Here is a 17,421-nt window from a genome sequence, read left to right as displayed (position 1 = left end):
GGAGTCTGAGAATGGAGTTTGAGAGATGACCGCCATGTCTTTTTTATGTTCATGATGATGACTGGGTGTCTGGAGGACCGGAGTTTTCGAGGAGTTTTCTTTCTCTTCTGCTGTTTCTTCTGTTTTCGCCTGTGCCATGTCTTTGTTCTACCTGGACCCCTGCAATCGCTGACGGGACTTGGCCCAATGTCTCTGGGCTTACTACGATCCGCGACTACTACAGTGGCGGGTTGGAACGGCCCGGGATGTTCAGGGCTGAGTCCCCTCGATTGATACTGCGGTTAGATGAATGGATTGTCGACTTGGCTGTGAGCTGGAGTCCTTGTAGTTTGCGCTTATCTGCGTTATCAGCCCCGCAAAAGCTGACCGGGTCTCCAACATCTATTTCTCACCTCGCGTGTCTCGAGAACTACCACTATTCCTTGTGTGATGGCAGCACGCCATGAATTGACTGTATTATTGCTTTCTACAGCTCTCTAGTCACCCAGCTGAGGGCTCATTGGGACCAACCGAGTCCGTGACAGCCACATCACGCCAACCCGAAAACCAACCTTTTACACCTCCAGCCCAAGAACGAGTCACCCACCCCCTTGGATTGGAGAGCACAATATCTATCTCGGAAGAAGAAAGAAAGAAAAAAAAAGAAGAACCAAGATGGCCTCACCAACCCCACAAATAATCACCACCTCCGCAAAACCACCCTCACCGAGCACCCACTCCCAAAAACCATGGTCCCACCACCTAACCCTGGACCTCTGCCTCCGCGTCCTGCACCGCACAATCCTCAACCCAGGCATCGCCTGGATCCTTGTTCTCTGTCTCCGTGCCCAAGTCACACCAGTCACCGACCCGGCCTTCGTCCTCGCCATCGGCTACGCGCTGCTTCTGACGCTCCTGTTCGTGCTGCGCATCGTCAACCAGCGCGTCGCGTACGGGCTGCCGCGCGCGGTTGATGTCGCGCGCGATGAGGTCGTTGTCATTACGGGTGGTGCGTCCGGGCTGGGGTTGCTGATTGCGCAGATGTATGGGATGCGCGGGGCTAGTGTTGCCGTGCTGGATGTTGCGGATTTGGGGTCGAGTGAGGAGGAAGAGGAGGTTTTGGGGGAGGGCGTTGGGTATTATCGGTGTGATGTTGGGGATCGGGGGCAGTTGGAGGATGTGAAGAGGAGGATTGTGGAAGAGGTATGGTTATTCATTTCTTTCTTTGTTCCCTTGCGTAGTTTTATTGCTTCTTTTCTTTTTTTTTTTTTTTTACTGTCTTGGTTGTTACTCTTTTCGGGAACATCTCGATGCTATGTTCGGTTCAATGCTTTGGTTTATTTTGTTCGGAACTTGTATGATGCTAACATGTTGGCTACTGGTACCAGCTGGGACCTCCGACGATCCTGGTCAACTGCGCCGCAGCCCGGATCAACGGCCACCCGCTTCTGGTCTTGCCGGCAGAAGAATTTGAAAAGACTATCCGCACCAACCTTCTCGCAGCATTCCACCTCTACCAGATCTTCGTACCCGGGATGATATCAGCAGAGAACGGGGGTACCGTCGTCACAGTTAGCTCCGTGCTGGGCCAGCTGTCTCCGGCCGGGCTGTCAGACTATTCCGCAAGCAAAGCCGGACTCAGCGCCCTGCACCGGACAATCCAAGCCGAGCTGCAGAGGTATGAGCAGATCAAAACGCTACTAGTGGAGATCGGGCAGATGTCGACGCCGCTGTTTGACTGGGTGCGCACACCCAACGATTTCTTTGCGCCGGTTCTGGAGACTGTCGAGGTGGCGCGCGACGTGGTGGCTGCCATTGATAGTGGTCGTGGCGGAGTGATTCGATTGCCCGCGTTCGCGGCTTTGGTAAATTGGTATGCCGTGCTACCAGTGGCAGTACAGCGCTTTGCTCGGCATTTGAGTGGGATTGATAGCGCCGTGAGCCATGGCCGCCGAAATTCCCAGCTTCGAGGGAGAAAACTGCCCCAGCCTAGTGGTCGGATGCCCAAGGGAAATAGACGAACCAGCTGAAAAAAGCCGTTGTTTTTGTTTTTTCACCGACACATCTTTATCGGCACATGAGGTTGAGCAGCACATGTTGGAGAGACAGGGGGAAAGTCGGCATGATGTATATAACGGTAGATCGAGCCTTTCCTTGCGCATAAACTCTCAGGAGCAAGTATCGACTTGCACAACCCCAATAGCAGCCTTAGGCTGAAGTGGATGCATGCTCGCATCCGCTTGACCATTCTATTGCTCTCGAGCCAGAATCATCTTCTCACGCTCGTTCTGTCTCTTCGATAGCTCACTCTTCTTGGTGTGCTTGCGCAAATTCTCCTCACGTCTCTTAATGGCAGCCAGTTCCTCACGCTTGATTTCGCCGGCCTTCTTAATTGGTTTGGGCAGATGACGCTGGCGTTTGATGCGTCGAATCTCGGGCATGTGCGAGTATCGCTTGATCAAGGCCTGGTCGTACTCCAACTTGGAGCGTTGGCGCGCGCTCTTGATTCCACTGCGGTCTGATGCATTGGCACGCCAAAGGCGAATGTTGCCGTCGTCTGACCCAGACAGCACATACTTGTTGTCCGGGGTGAATTTGGCAGAGAAGACACTGTAGCAGAAATTAGCATTCGTCGTACCTAAATTAACCAACCAAAGGCAAACATACCGCTGCATCCGTGTGGTGTGGTAAATATCGCGGGAGTGGCCACGGGCTCTGTTCCACAGGCGCACCGTCCGATCATACGACGCCGTGACCAGCTCTTCACCCGTGGGGCTGAACTCGACGTCCATAACGGCTGCCACATGGTCCTTCAGCACGTTCAAGGCCCGGTCGGTCTTTCTCATGTCAAAAATGTAAACATTATGGTCCTCGTTGGCCACGGCAAAGTTGAAGGCCTCCATCGGGTTCCAGGAGATGGCATTGGATGCCAACCTCAAGGTCAACTTTTGCACGGGTGAAGAGGTCCTCAGATCGTACATGATTATAGAGCGATCAAGCGCGGTTGAGGCGAGAATTGAGGTTTCAGTCTGATTAAACGAGACCGAGGTGATGGTGTCGACGCTGGTGGGCCAATGCAAAGTTTGTGAGGGCGTGGATGATGGCCGCGATAGGTCGTAGATATTGATCGAAGACGAAGAAGCGGCAAATGAAGGGTGAGTGCGGTGGTGTGAGACACCGGTGAAAGCACTGGAGCCCAAGTATGATGCCAACGGCGGAGCCTCGGGCAACGAGTTGTATGGGTCCCACAATTTGACGGTCTTGTCACTTGCGCACGACAGTAATTTTCGCTCGGGCGTCCAGCACAATCCCTTGACCATATTTTCGTGTCCCTGAGTATTCCAGATCTCCTCGTGCGTTGTCAGATCCCACACCTTAACCACGCCGTCGCCACTGCCGCTTGCAAAGCGTTCGAGCGAGCCGGGATCCTTTGCCATGGTATACACGCCGTCCACATGCCCATTGCCCATTTGACCCAAAAATGGAGCGGCAAACATGCGCTCCATTTTGGTCGCTGTAAGCGCTCGCGTATATTCTCGAGCCCGTTCGAACGGGTGCTGGGCCGGGTCGAGATTCCGCGACTGGCGGACCACAGCAGACCCGGGGGCCTGCTGTGAGGCCGTGGAGCGGGAAAGAGCTTTGATTTTCTAAAATAGATTAGTATATTTATATTCTAGAAAAATTAACAAAGTAAAACTCACCATAGTGTTGTGGTGGAAAAAATTGCAGAGAGAAGAAGAACGGAACTTTTTTTTTCTCTGTTGATGGCTGCTTTGCTAAGCGGGCGGTGAAGCCGCTGAGCTGCCCAGCTTCGAGCTCCCCGTCTCTCTCGCTATCAACTCTCCTTCAATCCACCATCCTATCTTTGTTGTCTTCACTCGATTCTCTTTCCCCGATCACTTGAAATCCGCTCTTTACCATGCCCTCTCTTCAGGTCTCCTCGCGGATACAGGAAGTCCGGGATCTGGAGAAGAAGGACCCCTCGAAGGCCGCCAGCGGTTATCAGAAGATCCTCTCTGAAGGCCCGGGGTCGACAGAGGCCTCGTCGCGGGATTATGAGCATGCGTTAATTGGGCTTGGTCAGCTCTATCGGGATGCGAAGAAGCCGCAAGAGATTGCGGATCTCATCAAGACCAGCCGTGACAGCTTTTCGTCATTTGCCAAAGCGAAGACGGCCAAGCTGGGTAAGTGACAACCATCAACGCCAGCAGATAATCAGTACTAATGAAATCCTGCTTAGTCCGTCAGCTCCTGGACCTCATCAGCGAAATCCCCAATACCCTCGACCTCCAAGGCGCTGTGATCCAATCATGCATAGACTGGGCCATCGCTGAGCGACGATCGTTCCTCCGACAAAACCTGCAGGCACGCTTGGTCGCAATTTACATGCAGAAGCAATCCTACTACGATGCTCTCACCCTCATCAACTCCCTTCTCCGCGAGCTCAAGCGCTTGGATGACAAACTCATGCTGGTCGAGGTGCAGCTGCTCGAGTCGCGTGTCTACCATGCCCTAGGCAACCAGGCTAAGGCCCGCGCCGCCCTGACAGCATCCCGAACGTCAGCAGCATCCGTTTACACACCGCCTAACCTGCAGGCGAGCCTTGATATGCAGAGTGGTATGCTGCACGCCGAGGACAAGGACTTCAACACGGCTTTTTCATACTTCATTGAGGCACTGGAGGGGTATAACTCGCTCGACGAAGGGGATCTGGCCACCGCGGCCCTGCAATACATGCTCCTGTGCAAGATCATGCTGAACTTGGTGGATGATGTCACGCAGTTGCTTGGCTCGAAGCAGGCCCAGAAGTACGCTAGTCCACGTCTGGAGGCCATGAAGGCCGTGGCGCGGGCCCACGCCAACCGATCTCTGGAGGAGTACGAGAAAGCTTTGTCAGACTACCGCTACGAACTTGGCAGTGATGCGTTTATCCGGAACCACCTCCGTCGTCTCTACGATGCCATGCTGGAGCAGAACTTGATCAAGGTGATTGAGCCCTTCAGCCGAGTGGAGCTGGACCACATTGCCAAGATGGTTGGGTTGGATACGCAGCAAGTGGAGCGTAAGCTGTCGCAGATGATCCTAGACAAGGTGATCATTGGCGTGCTGGACCAAGGGTCGGGGTGTCTGATCGTGTACGATGAAACGGAACGAGACCAGGCATACGACGCCGCTCTGGATACGATCGAGAAACTGAGCAATGTGGTGGAAGGGCTGTATACTAACCAGGCGTCGCTCCTGGAGTAGAGTGGGAAGTGGAAATGCAACGACCTCTGGGTTCATAGGGAATAATTGAGCCTATGCACGATCTTGTTAGTTTTCAATTATTTCATCTAGTAGTACAGCCTTCTATCTGTATGTTTAAGGCTCTGGGCGGGTATCAGCTTGGGGCAATTGTTGCGATTTCCGAATCGGGTAAAGCGCGGCGAAAGAATCGCGACTTCGCAACACCCTCCGCCTTCTCCTCTCCACCCTCCCCCCATCCTCCCATTGCGTTTTTGTTGGCAATGAATGCTCCAATGCAGCCAAATTACGCGCGGGGCTTCCCCGCGACTGCCCAGCGGTCCCCAGCCACGCCCCGTCGCCCCCCCGGTCCAGGTTTGTCCCCTTTCATCCTTCCCACTCCACACTCTACCTGACTCCCCCAATCTCTAGGCGCGATGCCAGTTCCCATGCCCCAACACGCGGTCAATCCGCAATATCTGTCCGCACAGCGTGCGATGGCTCATACCAATGAAGCTGCCCTCCGCCGCAGCCGTAAGCCGACCGACAAGAACATCCCCGACGGGATCGAAGACTTGATCGTCGGCGAGGGCGTCCAGCAATACAAAAGTCTTCGCGACTTGGAAAAGCGCCTGGATGCTGCAGTTGTGCGAAAGCGGTTAGACATCCAGGATTCGATCAGCAAATCTGTCAAAAAGTACCGGACTATGCGTATCTGGATCTCCAATACCGTTGAGGATCAGCCGTGGCAAGGCGCCGGTAGCAACCCGGGCTCCGGCCGATACAAGATGCGCATTGAGGGACGTTTACTCGACGATGATACGGACCCGACGGTTCCTGATAGTGATGAGGAAGGCGGCGAGGGCGAGGCGGCCGATGAAGATGCGATGGACCATGACGCCGCTGAAGGAGACAAGGCGAAGAAGTCATCGTCTAAGAAGGAACACCAGCGCTTCTCGCAATTCTTCAAGACTATTACGGTCGATTTCGATAAGCCACCCACGGCCAACCCCGAGGAGGTCAAGCCTGTCAACTGGACCAAACCACAGCTGCCACCCAACACGACCTCAGCACCTCCCAGTGCTGAGTTTGACAGCTTGCAGTTTTCGCGCGCCTCGCAGGAAAATTTGAATGTCACCCTCAGTCTTGTTCGTGATGAAACGCCTGAGCGATACAAGCTGAGCAAGGAGCTGGCTGAAGTATTGGATGTCGAAGAAGAGACTCGCAGTGGGATCGTGCTTGGAATCTGGGACTACATTCGCGCCATGGAGCTCCAGGAAGACGAGGAGAAGCGGCAAGTGCGCTGCGACCACCGGCTCCGCTCGGTACGTATTTTCTTGTTTTATGACGCGTTCATTCCACGATCACATTTATTGACTACGTTGTTTCCAGATCTTTGGCCGAGAGCAGATGTTCTTCCCCCAGATCCCCGAAAGCATCGGCCACCACACCAGCCCCATGGACCCGATCAAGCTCCCCTACACCATTCGCGTCGACGAAGAGTTCCACAAAAACGCCACGCCGACCATCTACGACATCCGCGTCGCGGTCGAAGACCCCCTGCGCACCAAGATGATGGCTCTCACCCAAAACCCACAGTACGCGGCCAGCATGCGCCAGATCACCTCGCTGGATGAGCAGATCGCGCTCATCATCCAGGCCCTCACACACTCGCGTGCACGCCACTCCTTCTACACGGCGCTGAGCAAGGACCCCGCGACCTTTGTCCGCCGCTGGATCAACTCGCAGCGCCGCGACCTGGAGACCATCCTCGGCGAAGCCACTCGCGGCGGCGGCGAGGATGGCAGTGGGCCGGAATTCCGCCGCGGCGGCACCGACGGCGCCTTTGACACCTCCGTTGCCAAAGAGGCAGTACGCTACATGTTGGCGAAGCCCGAGGCCACGGCTATGCGCTAGGTTTAAGGCGTGTGCCCATGTCTCTGTCTTTGTTTCTGCGTCAAAAACGTGGGTTTCTTTTTTCTGTAATATTTGTCTTATAATGGGCGCTCGTGTGGTGTTCGGTCTGGTGTAGCTAGGGCATTGTCCGGAGGATTAACTATTTCAAAATCGAAATTGAATTTTATCTTAATTGTTTTCTTTGCCTGATGATCCCTTAATTTCCTGATCATTCCTCTTTTTTTATCTTGAATGCCGTTCTCAATACAATCCCGAAAGACGAGTGGCAGCCGTCTATAGTGCTATTTATAAGTGACACGACCAGGACGTCAAGGCATCAACATCAAGTATCAAAGAAAAAGAAAAGAAAAAAAGAATGGTGCACACTGTGATCGAGACAGAAAACCAAGCCACCAAGATAATGCAGCACGCTCAAACTCCAGAACAGGACCCGAGAGAAGCACTGTTCCCATCTGCCATCACTAAATCAATCAAGACATCAAACACCCACCTCAAGCCCCAGGCAAAGGTACCTTAGCCACCAACTCCGCCCTGCGCCTCCGCAGCTCCTCGCCCAGTTTTGCATCAACAGCCGAGGAGATCTGCTCCGGCAACAGATCACCTTGCAACAAGGCGCTCTCTTCCTTCTCGAGTTTGGCAGCAGCCTCCAAGATAACATCCTGAGCGAAATCTTCCTTCGACGGAGGGACCTTCTCTGCAAGAGGGCGACCAGCCTCTTTCATCTTCTGCTTTTCCTCCTCGGAAACGGCAGCAGCAGGAGGCTGACGGAAGCGCTTGAGCACAGTCTCAACCATCTTGGCGAACCAGAAGTAATTGAGGGAGTTGAGGATCATGTTGGACGCGACGTAGGTCACGACCAGCCAGGTAGGCACGCCGGCGGCCGTGTGCTCGGCGTAGCGCGTGATCTCGGCGTTGGCACGCGCGCATGTCTCGTCCATGCACATGCTGCCATCGCGGACCGGGTGGAAGACCTGGGCGTTGATGTTGACCGGTTCCAGGAGTGGAGACGATGACGAAGACGCCGACCATGTCTGCTGTAGGGCATACCACATGTCCCAGTAGACTGAGATTGAGCGCCAGGTGCCCCAGACCAGGCGGCATGCGAAAAAGACGAAGAGAAGGAGCATGCCGTTGTACCACTGGGTGCGGCTACCGGTCATGTTGACCTTGTCGAGGAACCAGTGGATATTCAGGAACGGGCTGGAGAGCTCGTAGAGGATGAAGACGGGGGCATAGAAGTTGACAAAGGGCCGCTGTAAATGACCAATTAGCGTATTCATTTAAGATACAAGCGCTCAACTTGTTTCTTTCTGGTTTCTTTGAGAGTAATTGGGTTTTTGATTGGGGGAAAAGACCCAAGATCAAGATCAACTTACGAAGCCAAGACTAAATACCCATAGGGCACTGACGGCATGAAAGAGCAGACCAATGCCGAAAATGCGCACATAGACAATGCTGACAATCAGGTCATACACAAAATAGCCAACCGCCAATGCCTGGATCATGCCACAGGCGCCAGTGTACCCGAAGACCCGCTCGCCGGCCGACATGGACTGGCGCTCCTGGTCGACGAACATGACCCACAAGGCTGCAGCGTTGATCAGGGTGCTCTGCACCAGCGACACAACATGGATATCCCAGTTGACCTTGGTGCGGCGGTTAAATTGGGGGTAGTGGTGCGGGAAGAGGATCGGCGACAGCCATGGCGAGAGGCACGAGTGGATGAATTGGTAGAAGGCGAAGGCGAGCAACACCTCATGGATATGGTCGGGGAGCGTCGGGCTATTGAACCGGAGGGCATATGGCTCTGTCAAGCTCCGTAGCCATTCCGGCGGCTGTGGGAAGGGGTCCAGCATTGTCGGCCGTTTTTCCGGGACTACTCTCTCTTCCTCTCTCCTCTTACCCCAAGTGGGGAGAGCTTTCCGGGGGTTGTAGATAGAAAGAGCTGGGCGGGTAGCTGTCGTGCCGAGGTCGGTACGTTCAAAAGAAGTAGGTGGCACAATCTGTTGAATCTACCATGAAGAATGCTCTGGAGACCCTGAATTAAGAAAAGACGGGCTCCATGGCGAAAGAGAAGAAAGACGGGCGGCTTGACGCTGGCGGCCTCGGCTGATGGGGCTTCTGCCTCAGGCATAATTGTTGGGACGTCACCGTCACATGACACACTCGCATCACCTGATTGAATCCCCTGATTTCATGGCACGCGGAGGTCTTTGTCTCATGATTTTAAGGGAATTTTTTAATATATAATCGGCCGACAAGTATTCCCTCTGTGGCATTGATGTGCTTTACTAGGGAATATACATAATCTCGTGGTTGAGTCACGGAGAAAGTACATCCTTGAGATATCGATCAGCCCTAACCCGGGGTTCTCCTGACCCCTGCACCCGACAACCGACAACCCCACTGCTCAAATAGATGACTGGATTTAGTCTGTTGGGGTTTGAGTCAGCCTCTGTTTCTTCTTCTTCTTTCTTCATGATCAAATAAAAGACACCGCACAAGTATTATGTTTTTACAGAGAACTAAAAGACAAGACCAACACCTTCTACACACACCATGCCATGAGGTTTGAAAGACAGCTCGAGATAGGTTTATTTTGTTGGGAAATTAAGATAAAATAGATTACCCAGAAAAGAAAGGGTTTTATGAGGAGATCATATACGAAACAATTCGACAAGGCGATATAGACATCGGAGTATGAACTATGAGCATCAAGATTTAAGAATAAGAAAGAATCCTTCATTAACCATTTAATCACAAAAGGAATTCATACAAAACCAATAACACAACACGAGTGGTATATGTGAAAGGAAACATAAAAGAAAAAGAAAAGAAAAAGACCAATCACTTCTCCCAACTCCAACATCAAAGGACTCAAGAAGAGGAAACAACCATATCCGTACCCAGCCCGCTGTCACTGGGCGGCGCCAACAACTTCAGAACCTCTGCCTCGACTGCCTGATTGAACTCCGAACTTGGCTCCTCCGGAGCATCGTGCAGCTCGTCGTTGTCATCATCCCCTCGCGCGGTCTGCGCATCGTCTTCGGACTCAGATGCACTGTCTGGCCCGTGATGCAATTGTTCTGCGTGGTCCTCTCCAGCAACTGAGCCCGTGGCAGTGACAAGCCCGGTGGTAGAGCTCATACCGCTAGCACGACGATGAGCGGAGACCACACTTTCGGTTCCGTACATCATGCTATCAGTGCACGTCCCAGTGTAGCTCGTCCTCCGCTCTGTCCCAGCGTCACTCTCCGGTCCGCTCTCAGGCTCTTCCTCCTCGGGGAAGGCCTCGTTTTCCTTGTTGGCAACGGAGCTTCGGCCACCCCATGAAGCCTTGCGGAGCGAATAGTTGGACTTGACCGAGTGACTGCGCTTCAGGTTTGTGATGCCGCTGTTGGCGCTAACCTGACGTTCCGCGCCCCGGTTGCCCGTAACATGGCTCAAGCTGAGAATACGACGCTCCTTGCCGATGTTGGGCTGGACTGCGGTCGTTCCACATTGCAGCGAGGTCGGCATACGGCGTTTGAGAGCCATCCCCACACCGTTGCCAAGCAGACTGCGATTGTCCCTTGAGTCCCTGGGGTCCTTGGCGGTGCTAGCAGTGCTTGTCACGCTAGGGCTGCGGGCACCAGTGTGCGAGTTGCGGTTTCTCTTCAGATTCATGGACTGCACACTGTTCGATCGGCTAAGGAGCACAGTGCGAGCATGGTCAAGTACACCCTCCAGGATACGTTTCTCCAGGCCATCTGCACGGTCCTCCATCTGCTGCATCTCTTCATGGCGGATCTCGAGAGCCGTCTCAAGGCCGGACAGATCCTTGCTCATTTTCGCGTTCTGCTTCACAATTTCTTCCTTCTCAGCCTTCAGAGTGTGGATAATGCTCAGCAGAGAGTCCTTTTCTTCGTTCAAGCCAACAATGTCAGCCTCGACTTGCTCCCGTTGAGCCACTCTCCTCTCGAGAGCAATGGCAGCATCCTCGGCCTCGCGTCGCTTCCGCTCATTCTCTTCAGCAACCATGACAGACTGTGCAGTGAACATCTCGTTCATTCGGCGAGAGTTTTCCATGATGTCCTTGTGCATCTCATCCAGCTTCATCATCTGCGTAACAGAGTGCTCGGAGTTCATCGAATTCGTCGAGTTCGAGGTGCGACTGAGGAGAACGTCTAATTTTTCATGGACGGGGCCGTTGCCATTGGTTGCATGGTCGAGGAGCTCATTGAGTTTGTCATAGATCTGTTCATTCGAGCCAGAACCTTGATCAAGGGCCCGGTCGAGCTTCTCGTGGAGCTGATCGTGCTTCGAGTGGTCGAGGAGAGTGTTCAGAACCTCGTGCACCTGATTGTTCTTGGCGTGCTCCAGGATATCGTTAAGCTTGTCGTGCACGGGGTTGTTCTCAGTGCCCAAGTCAAGACTACGATCCGACTCAGCGGGAGGCAGCGCAGGCAGGAGGTTGGGAATTGTCGAAGGCAAAGACGACAGTTCAGTCTTGAACTCCTCCGCCGACTTCTGAGAGTGGTCATAGTGTTGGCTAACAACCTCCAGGATATGTTGGACGGTTTCCAGGATCTGGGGGTGAAATTCAAGAAGCTTGCTCTCGACGCGGTCAGTGGCAGCAGCAGCTCTCTCCGTATCGGCTCGAGATTGCTCCTGCTGCGCCTTTGCTTCGTTATGCATCTCCTCCATCCGGTGCTGAGACTCTTCAACTCTCTCAAACAGTGTCTTGGTGTCCACGCCAATCCGTTCGCAAGACTCATTGACACTGTTGCCCATGGCACCAATGACAAGCTTGATATCTTCTGCGAGGGCCTTGGTGCCCGTGACAGCTTCGGTGTGCGCCAGGTCCCGCTCCTCGGACTCGGAGAACTTGGAGTGCAGCGAAGCATGCGCGTCGTCGTATTTCGCCAGAACTTCGCTGACTTTCTCGTCGATCTTAGCCCCGAGTTCAACAATGATGGCGGCCCGGGTCTCGTCGTGTTTGACCATGGAAGCAACGTCTCGCTCCTCCTTCTCAAGCTTGCCCGCTTCCTCTTCTCCACGAGCCCGCTCGAATTCGCGGTTAATGAGATCGGTGAGCTCTTTGATGTTTTCGACGGTGCTGAAGTTTTCTGCGGTGACAGCAAGGCCTTCGAGAACTTGCTTGAGCTCGGAAAGCCCTTCACTGCTACCGTCGAGCTTTCTCTTGAGGTCATCGCCAAGTTCGCTGACAACAAATTTGGCCTCCTCGATCTTCTCGGCCAAACCAGCGTGCTCAACCTTGCGGGCCTCAAAGCCTTGCGCGGTCTGCTCATTTTCCGCCTCCAGCTTCTCTCGAAAATCGGTGACCAAAGCAGAAAGGTCCTGAATGTCGGATTTGGTAGGGAGTGTCTCAACGTCGGGGAGTTTGAGCTCATCAACTTGTGACTTCACCTCAAAGATCATTGCTTCCACGGTTTGCAGATCAGTCTTAAGCAGCTTTTCAGATCCTTCCTCCTGTTCCTCCTCGCCATCCTTGGTCTTGCCCTTCAACTCGTCCAAGGCAACCCAGACATCCTTGATGAGCCCCTCCAGGGTGCCAATTTCAGACTTGGTCGGAGCCTCGGCCTCCAAACGAGCAGACAGGTCAGCAATCGAGTCCTTGGCCTCGCGAATGATTCTTTCTAGAGTACCGATTTGTTCAGAGGTTGCAATTTCGTCCGGCGACGGAAATACCATGTCTTCAATTTGGGCCTTGGTGCTCATGAGCAGATTTTCAATGGCGTCGGTATCTTCTTTGCGCGCTGTCCCTTCGACATTTCGGTTGGTACCAATATCGGCTACAGTGATTTGGACTTCCTGAAGCGCGACAAGAACCTCGTCGAGGTGTGAACGCTTCAAGGAATCTTCTGAGGGCTCAGCGGCACGAGGTGTGGAGTCAATGGCTTCGACCTTGTCATATAGTTGGGTAATGAGGGTCTTCAGGCTGTCAACGTCGCCTCCGAGAGCCGAGTCCTGGGCAAGCATGAGTTCACCACCGCGAGTCGTGCTGGCGTCATCCTTTTCTTTTTGAGATTGGCGTAGAGAATCCATTTCGAGTTTCAGGTCGGCAAGGCCATCTTTGATGGTGTCGAGGATCTCCGCGCTGTCAAACTCGGCGGGTTTGTCCAAAACCTTTTTCAGGTCATCACGGATTGAGTCGATGCCATCGTTGAATGCATCGAGAAGTTCGCTGGTGGCAGAAAGCATGCTTTCGTTGCCGTCTTTTCGTTGCGACGTTTCGTCCCGCAGGGTATCGAAATGCTCTTGGAGGGCAGCAATAATCTCGTTCTTCTCAGACCCAGGTTCTGAACGAACAACGCTCATATCGATACGGTCACGAAGGTTCTCAAATTCCGCTTTGATGGCGCTGATCACATTTTCGCTGTCATCTCGGTTCTTGTGCGGATCGAAAACGTCGCGAATGGCATCCAAGATCTCGTCTTTGTCGCTGGGGGCGCCGTCTCGTACCAGTAGAGTCCCAATAGTCTGGCGTAGGTGTTCGAATTCCTTTTCCATGGCATCGAGGAGCTCCGGGGTGTCCGGAACACCGCGGGATTCATTGGACAAAGACGTGTCTGTAATTGTTTTCTCCATGTCGGCTTGGAGGAGTCGGAATCCTTCCTTGACAGTGTCAATGATCTCGTGTTTTCCGGAGATGTCAGCCGCTGTCAGGGTATACGACTCGATCTCCTTCCGAACGACGTGCAGGCCATCCTTGATGGCGTCGAGGACCTGTTCGGTATCTTTTCCGTTGGCGGTGGAGTACTGCTTGAATTCCTCCTTCATTCCATCAAGTAGATCTTGAAGTCTCTCCAAGACTTGTTCGCCCACATTGGCGTTCGCAGAGTTGGTTGCCTCGTGAAGACCCGATGAGATAGCATCCATGAGATCGTCCTTGTTCAGTTCAATTTCCCGGGTGACTGAGTTTGTGCTTTCGATCCCGTCGGCGATGGCCTGCAATATCTCACCACGAGAGATACTCGGCTCCGCATTTGTAGCCAATGCAGATTGGTCTGCGTGCGCTGAAATTTCGAGTCCCTCGGTGATAGCATGCAAGATCTCATCGCGAGAGATACTTGGCTGGGAATTGTTGAGGACAGACTGCTGAGCGGCAATTGAACTTTCGATGCCGTCTGCAATGACGTGCAGAATTTCCTCACGAGAAATACTGGGCTCTGTATTGGTGCTGAGTGCGGATCGCTCGGCGTTGGCTGAGGTTTCCAGCCCTTCAGAAATAGCATGGAGGATCTCGTCGCGCGAAATGGTTGATTGGGTGAGAGCAGATTGCTGGGCATTGATTGAACCTTCAACACCATCTGCAATGGCGTTCAAAATTTCATCGCGGGAAATGCTCGGCTGCAAGTTGGCAGTGAGAGTAGCCTGCTGGGCAGTGATCGAGCTCTCGATACCGTCGGCAATGACATGCAAAATCTCCTCGCGTGAAATGCTTGGCTCGGCATTGGTGCTAAGAGCAGATCGCTCGCTGTTCATTGAAGTTTCCATGCCCTCAGCGATGGCGTGCAAGATCTCATCACGAGAAATGTTGGCCTGGGGACTCGTACTGAGGGCAGAGTGCTGGACGTTGAAAGCATCGTTGACGGCGTTAACAACATCCACCTTTGAGATGCGCGGCTCCTCAATCTCCTTGGCTGCCGTAAAATGAGCCTCCAGTCCATCCGAGATGGCACTCACAATCTCATCGTGGCCCAGACCAGAGTCGAGGGAATCCTTGCTAAGCGTGCTTTGGGTAGTCAAGGACCCAGTCACAGCGTTGAGAATCTCGTCACGGATGGAATTGAGATATTCCTCGTCCATGGATCTCGTCGCAGGCTCGGGCTTCTCAAGGCACTCGCGGATGGTCAGAATAATTTCGTCTCTGCTGATAGATGGCGGGTGGTCCGGCATCGGCGGCACGAAGTTTTGGAGCCCAGTTTGAACAGCAGCTAGAACCTGATCGTAGGTCACAGCTTGCTCATGTTGCGGCTGATAAGACTTCAGCCCTTCTGACAGACAGTCCAAGATCTCGTCTCGCTCGAGACCAAAATTCTGAAGTTCGATCTCAGGCTTGTAAGTCTCCCATGCCTCGCGCACAGTTTCGAGGATGTCGTCTTTCTCCATGGTAGCCCCCCGCGGTCCGGATTGGGGTTGAGGAAGCTCAATCTCATCCAGGGCTCTCTTAACAACAGAGTAGATTTCGGCGCTGTTCATGGTTGACTGCAGCTCGGACAGTGCTGAAGAGTGATGTCGGCTTTCGTTCATGGTGGCAGCCAGCTGATCCCTGAGCTCTTGGAGGCTGTCTTCAACGATAGCAGCAATCTCTTCGGAGCCAGGGCCTTGGGACCGCTGCTGCTCGTCGTTGGCCCGGTTGGACTCAATGTCCTCCAGTTTCCGGGCGAGATTCCGACCCATGCCCAGAACCTCACCTCGCAGTTCTCGAACCAACGCCTTGACTCCGTTTGTCATTCCACCTCCTTCGATGACGCTATTCTTCACACTTCGGAGAATATTCAGGATTTCATCTGAACTTTCCTCCGAGCGCTCGCCGCCCTCATGCTTTGCGAGCGCATGAAGCGCTGTCGTTTCCACAGACCCAAGTGGTCGAGGTCGAGCCCCTTCGATGTTGTCATCGCCAGGCTGGAGGCTATCGAGGTTGTCGGCAATGCCTTTGGAACGTACAAGTGCCCTGCTGGTTGGGTCCTCTTTCACAAGGTTCAAGATTTCCTCGAGCATATTTGTGACTTTCGTGTCTGCAACCTTATCTGAGGGCGTAGCAGCAGGTCGTGATTTGATCTCGTCCACCAGCTCCAACAGCTTCTCCTCACCTTCTTTGGTGGCCATTTCTCGCAGTACCTTTTCGAGAAGAGCGATGCTGGCTGAGCCGTCGGAGATCGGCGCCGGTGACCCGCACACGTCGCGGTCCAACGTGGCAAAGGGGTTTGGACTCGGCATGCGTGGTGCAGAGTAGCTTCTCTTCGAGTTGGGAGAACTATCCGGTTCCTTGGCGTTAATCCCGTCGATAGGCTTCAAGAGATCACCGAGATCAAACCTTGGTATATCACCTTCCAGAAACCTGGTGGTCAAGCTGCTGGACAAATCCTTGAGACTCTTGCGAATGTCCTCATCACGGGAGTTCGTTGCGGCCTTGAGGCTGATCAAGTCGGTGGCGTTGTCCTTGCTTCGGCGGCTCAGATTTGACATTTCACGCTGCAAATTACTCGCGATATCGGTAAGGCTGTGAATCTGAGACGAAAGGGTCTCCATGCTGTGGGAGGTGGGTTCGTGTGATGAGGAAGGTGCGGAAATCATCTTGGGAGGCTTAGAGGGTGATGGAGGGTCGGGCTCTACTGGGAGCTGCATATTTTGAAGGGCCAGCATGGTTGCTGATGGAGGGGTGCTCTCTCCGAGGATGGGCCGGGATAAGTACCGGCTAGCGACCGAATAGTTGGCAGTTTCTTTCTCCGATTCCTGGCGGCTCGTCGGGGAACCGGCGGACTTGGTCGTCTCCTGTTGCTTGGTTGACGTCTCGACAACCGAGGTCCGGAGCGGTCTCTCGGGAGAACGACTCTCAAGGTAGTTCATAAACTCGGAGCGCGCGTCCCCACGGGAGTCCCCGGGCTGTAGAGGCTGCATGCGCTTATGGTAGTGGCCCTTTACCAAGGACCTCTCGGGGGATGAGGATTTGAGTGGCATGGGGTTTGTTGTGTAAGAGCTCGGAGCGTTCTCGCTCGGCTTGTCTGCAAACTTGGCCGCGACGGCCTGGATATTGGGCGAGACATTGGACTTTGTCGCCGGACTCATTGAACGAGGATTCAACGGCAGCGGCGGAGGCGCACGGTCGGGATCCGAGCTATCCCACCTGTGTTTGCGCCGTTTCAGCTTGTGTTTCCAATCATTCATGGAGGGCATCAAGGAAAGTGAGAAAGAAGAGAGCGCGCAACATACATTGGAACCGCAAGCCGATTCGACTCGGTATGAGTAGGCTGATGCCGAACGAGTTCCCGGTCACGGGAAGAAGAGTCCCGTTCTTGGGACGGCATGATGACTTCTCTCGTGAAGAAACAAGATGTCTCAGGAAGGTATTGACAGGAGTGGGTGTGGAATGTACTTGAAGAATGTGTTCAAAGAAACTCAAAAAACAACGAAGTCGTCAAGGCATATCAAACTCGAAAGGGATAAGTCGCTGGACGAACAAAACAGATACGCTGACAATCACAGGACACAGGCGATGTGGGAGAGTCAATCACCGGGAGATCTGCTTGATAAGAGAGAAACGAAGTGGAGCATGAGACGACGGAAACCACGGAG

General features: G+C 53.6%; 6 protein-coding genes across 6 annotated transcripts; 3 read left to right on the top strand and 3 right to left on the bottom strand.

Moving 5' to 3' along the window:
- Nucleotides 1–654: 654 nt before the first annotated feature.
- NUU61_009005 (Short-chain dehydrogenase/reductase SDR) lies at nt 655–2,009 on the top strand (the record flags this gene model as incomplete). The annotated part of the gene is made up of 2 exons (XM_056659530.1): nt 655–1,182; nt 1,368–2,009. The coding sequence occupies 2 exons, from the start codon at nt 655–657 to the stop codon at nt 2,007–2,009; spliced, it is 1,170 nt and encodes a 389-aa protein (XP_056507823.1).
- Nucleotides 2,010–2,228: 219 nt separating this feature from the next.
- NUU61_009004 (rRNA-processing protein SOF1) lies at nt 2,229–3,683 on the bottom strand (the record flags this gene model as incomplete). Its single annotated transcript, XM_056659529.1, has 3 exons — nt 2,229–2,589; nt 2,647–3,626; nt 3,681–3,683. The coding sequence occupies 3 exons, from the start codon at nt 3,681–3,683 to the stop codon at nt 2,229–2,231; spliced, it is 1,344 nt and encodes a 447-aa protein (XP_056507822.1).
- A 215-nt stretch (nt 3,684–3,898) lies between these two features.
- Nucleotides 3,899–5,226, top strand: NUU61_009003 (proteasome regulatory particle lid subunit RPN6; the record flags this gene model as incomplete). Its single annotated transcript, XM_056659528.1, has 2 exons — nt 3,899–4,163; nt 4,220–5,226. The coding sequence occupies 2 exons, from the start codon at nt 3,899–3,901 to the stop codon at nt 5,224–5,226; spliced, it is 1,272 nt and encodes a 423-aa protein (XP_056507821.1).
- A 110-nt stretch (nt 5,227–5,336) lies between these two features.
- Nucleotides 5,337–7,119, top strand: NUU61_009002 (SWIB/MDM2 domain-containing protein; the record flags this gene model as incomplete). The annotated part of the gene is made up of 3 exons (XM_056659527.1): nt 5,337–5,577; nt 5,635–6,527; nt 6,595–7,119. 3 exons carry the CDS (start codon nt 5,337–5,339, stop codon nt 7,117–7,119), a joined length of 1,659 nt encoding a protein of 552 aa, XP_056507820.1.
- Nucleotides 7,120–7,610: 491 nt separating this feature from the next.
- Nucleotides 7,611–8,975, bottom strand: NUU61_009001 (TLC domain-containing protein; the record flags this gene model as incomplete). Its single annotated transcript, XM_056659526.1, has 2 exons — nt 7,611–8,372; nt 8,496–8,975. 2 exons carry the CDS (start codon nt 8,973–8,975, stop codon nt 7,611–7,613), a joined length of 1,242 nt encoding a protein of 413 aa, XP_056507819.1.
- A 1,021-nt stretch (nt 8,976–9,996) lies between these two features.
- On the bottom strand, nt 9,997–17,022 carry NUU61_009000 (uncharacterized protein; the record flags this gene model as incomplete). Its single annotated transcript, XM_056659525.1, has 1 exon — nt 9,997–17,022. One exon carries the CDS (start codon nt 17,020–17,022, stop codon nt 9,997–9,999), a length of 7,026 nt encoding a protein of 2,341 aa, XP_056507818.1.
- Between the last annotated feature and the right edge of the window lie 399 nt (nt 17,023–17,421).

The sequence above is a fragment of the Penicillium alfredii genome, assembly GCF_028826965.1.
Source record: "Penicillium alfredii strain IBT 34128 chromosome Unknown utg000011l_segment0_segment0, whole genome shotgun sequence".
Classification (NCBI taxonomy): Eukaryota; Fungi; Ascomycota; class Eurotiomycetes; order Eurotiales; family Aspergillaceae; genus Penicillium; species Penicillium alfredii.
This window is presented reverse-complemented; position numbering and strand designations above follow the sequence as displayed.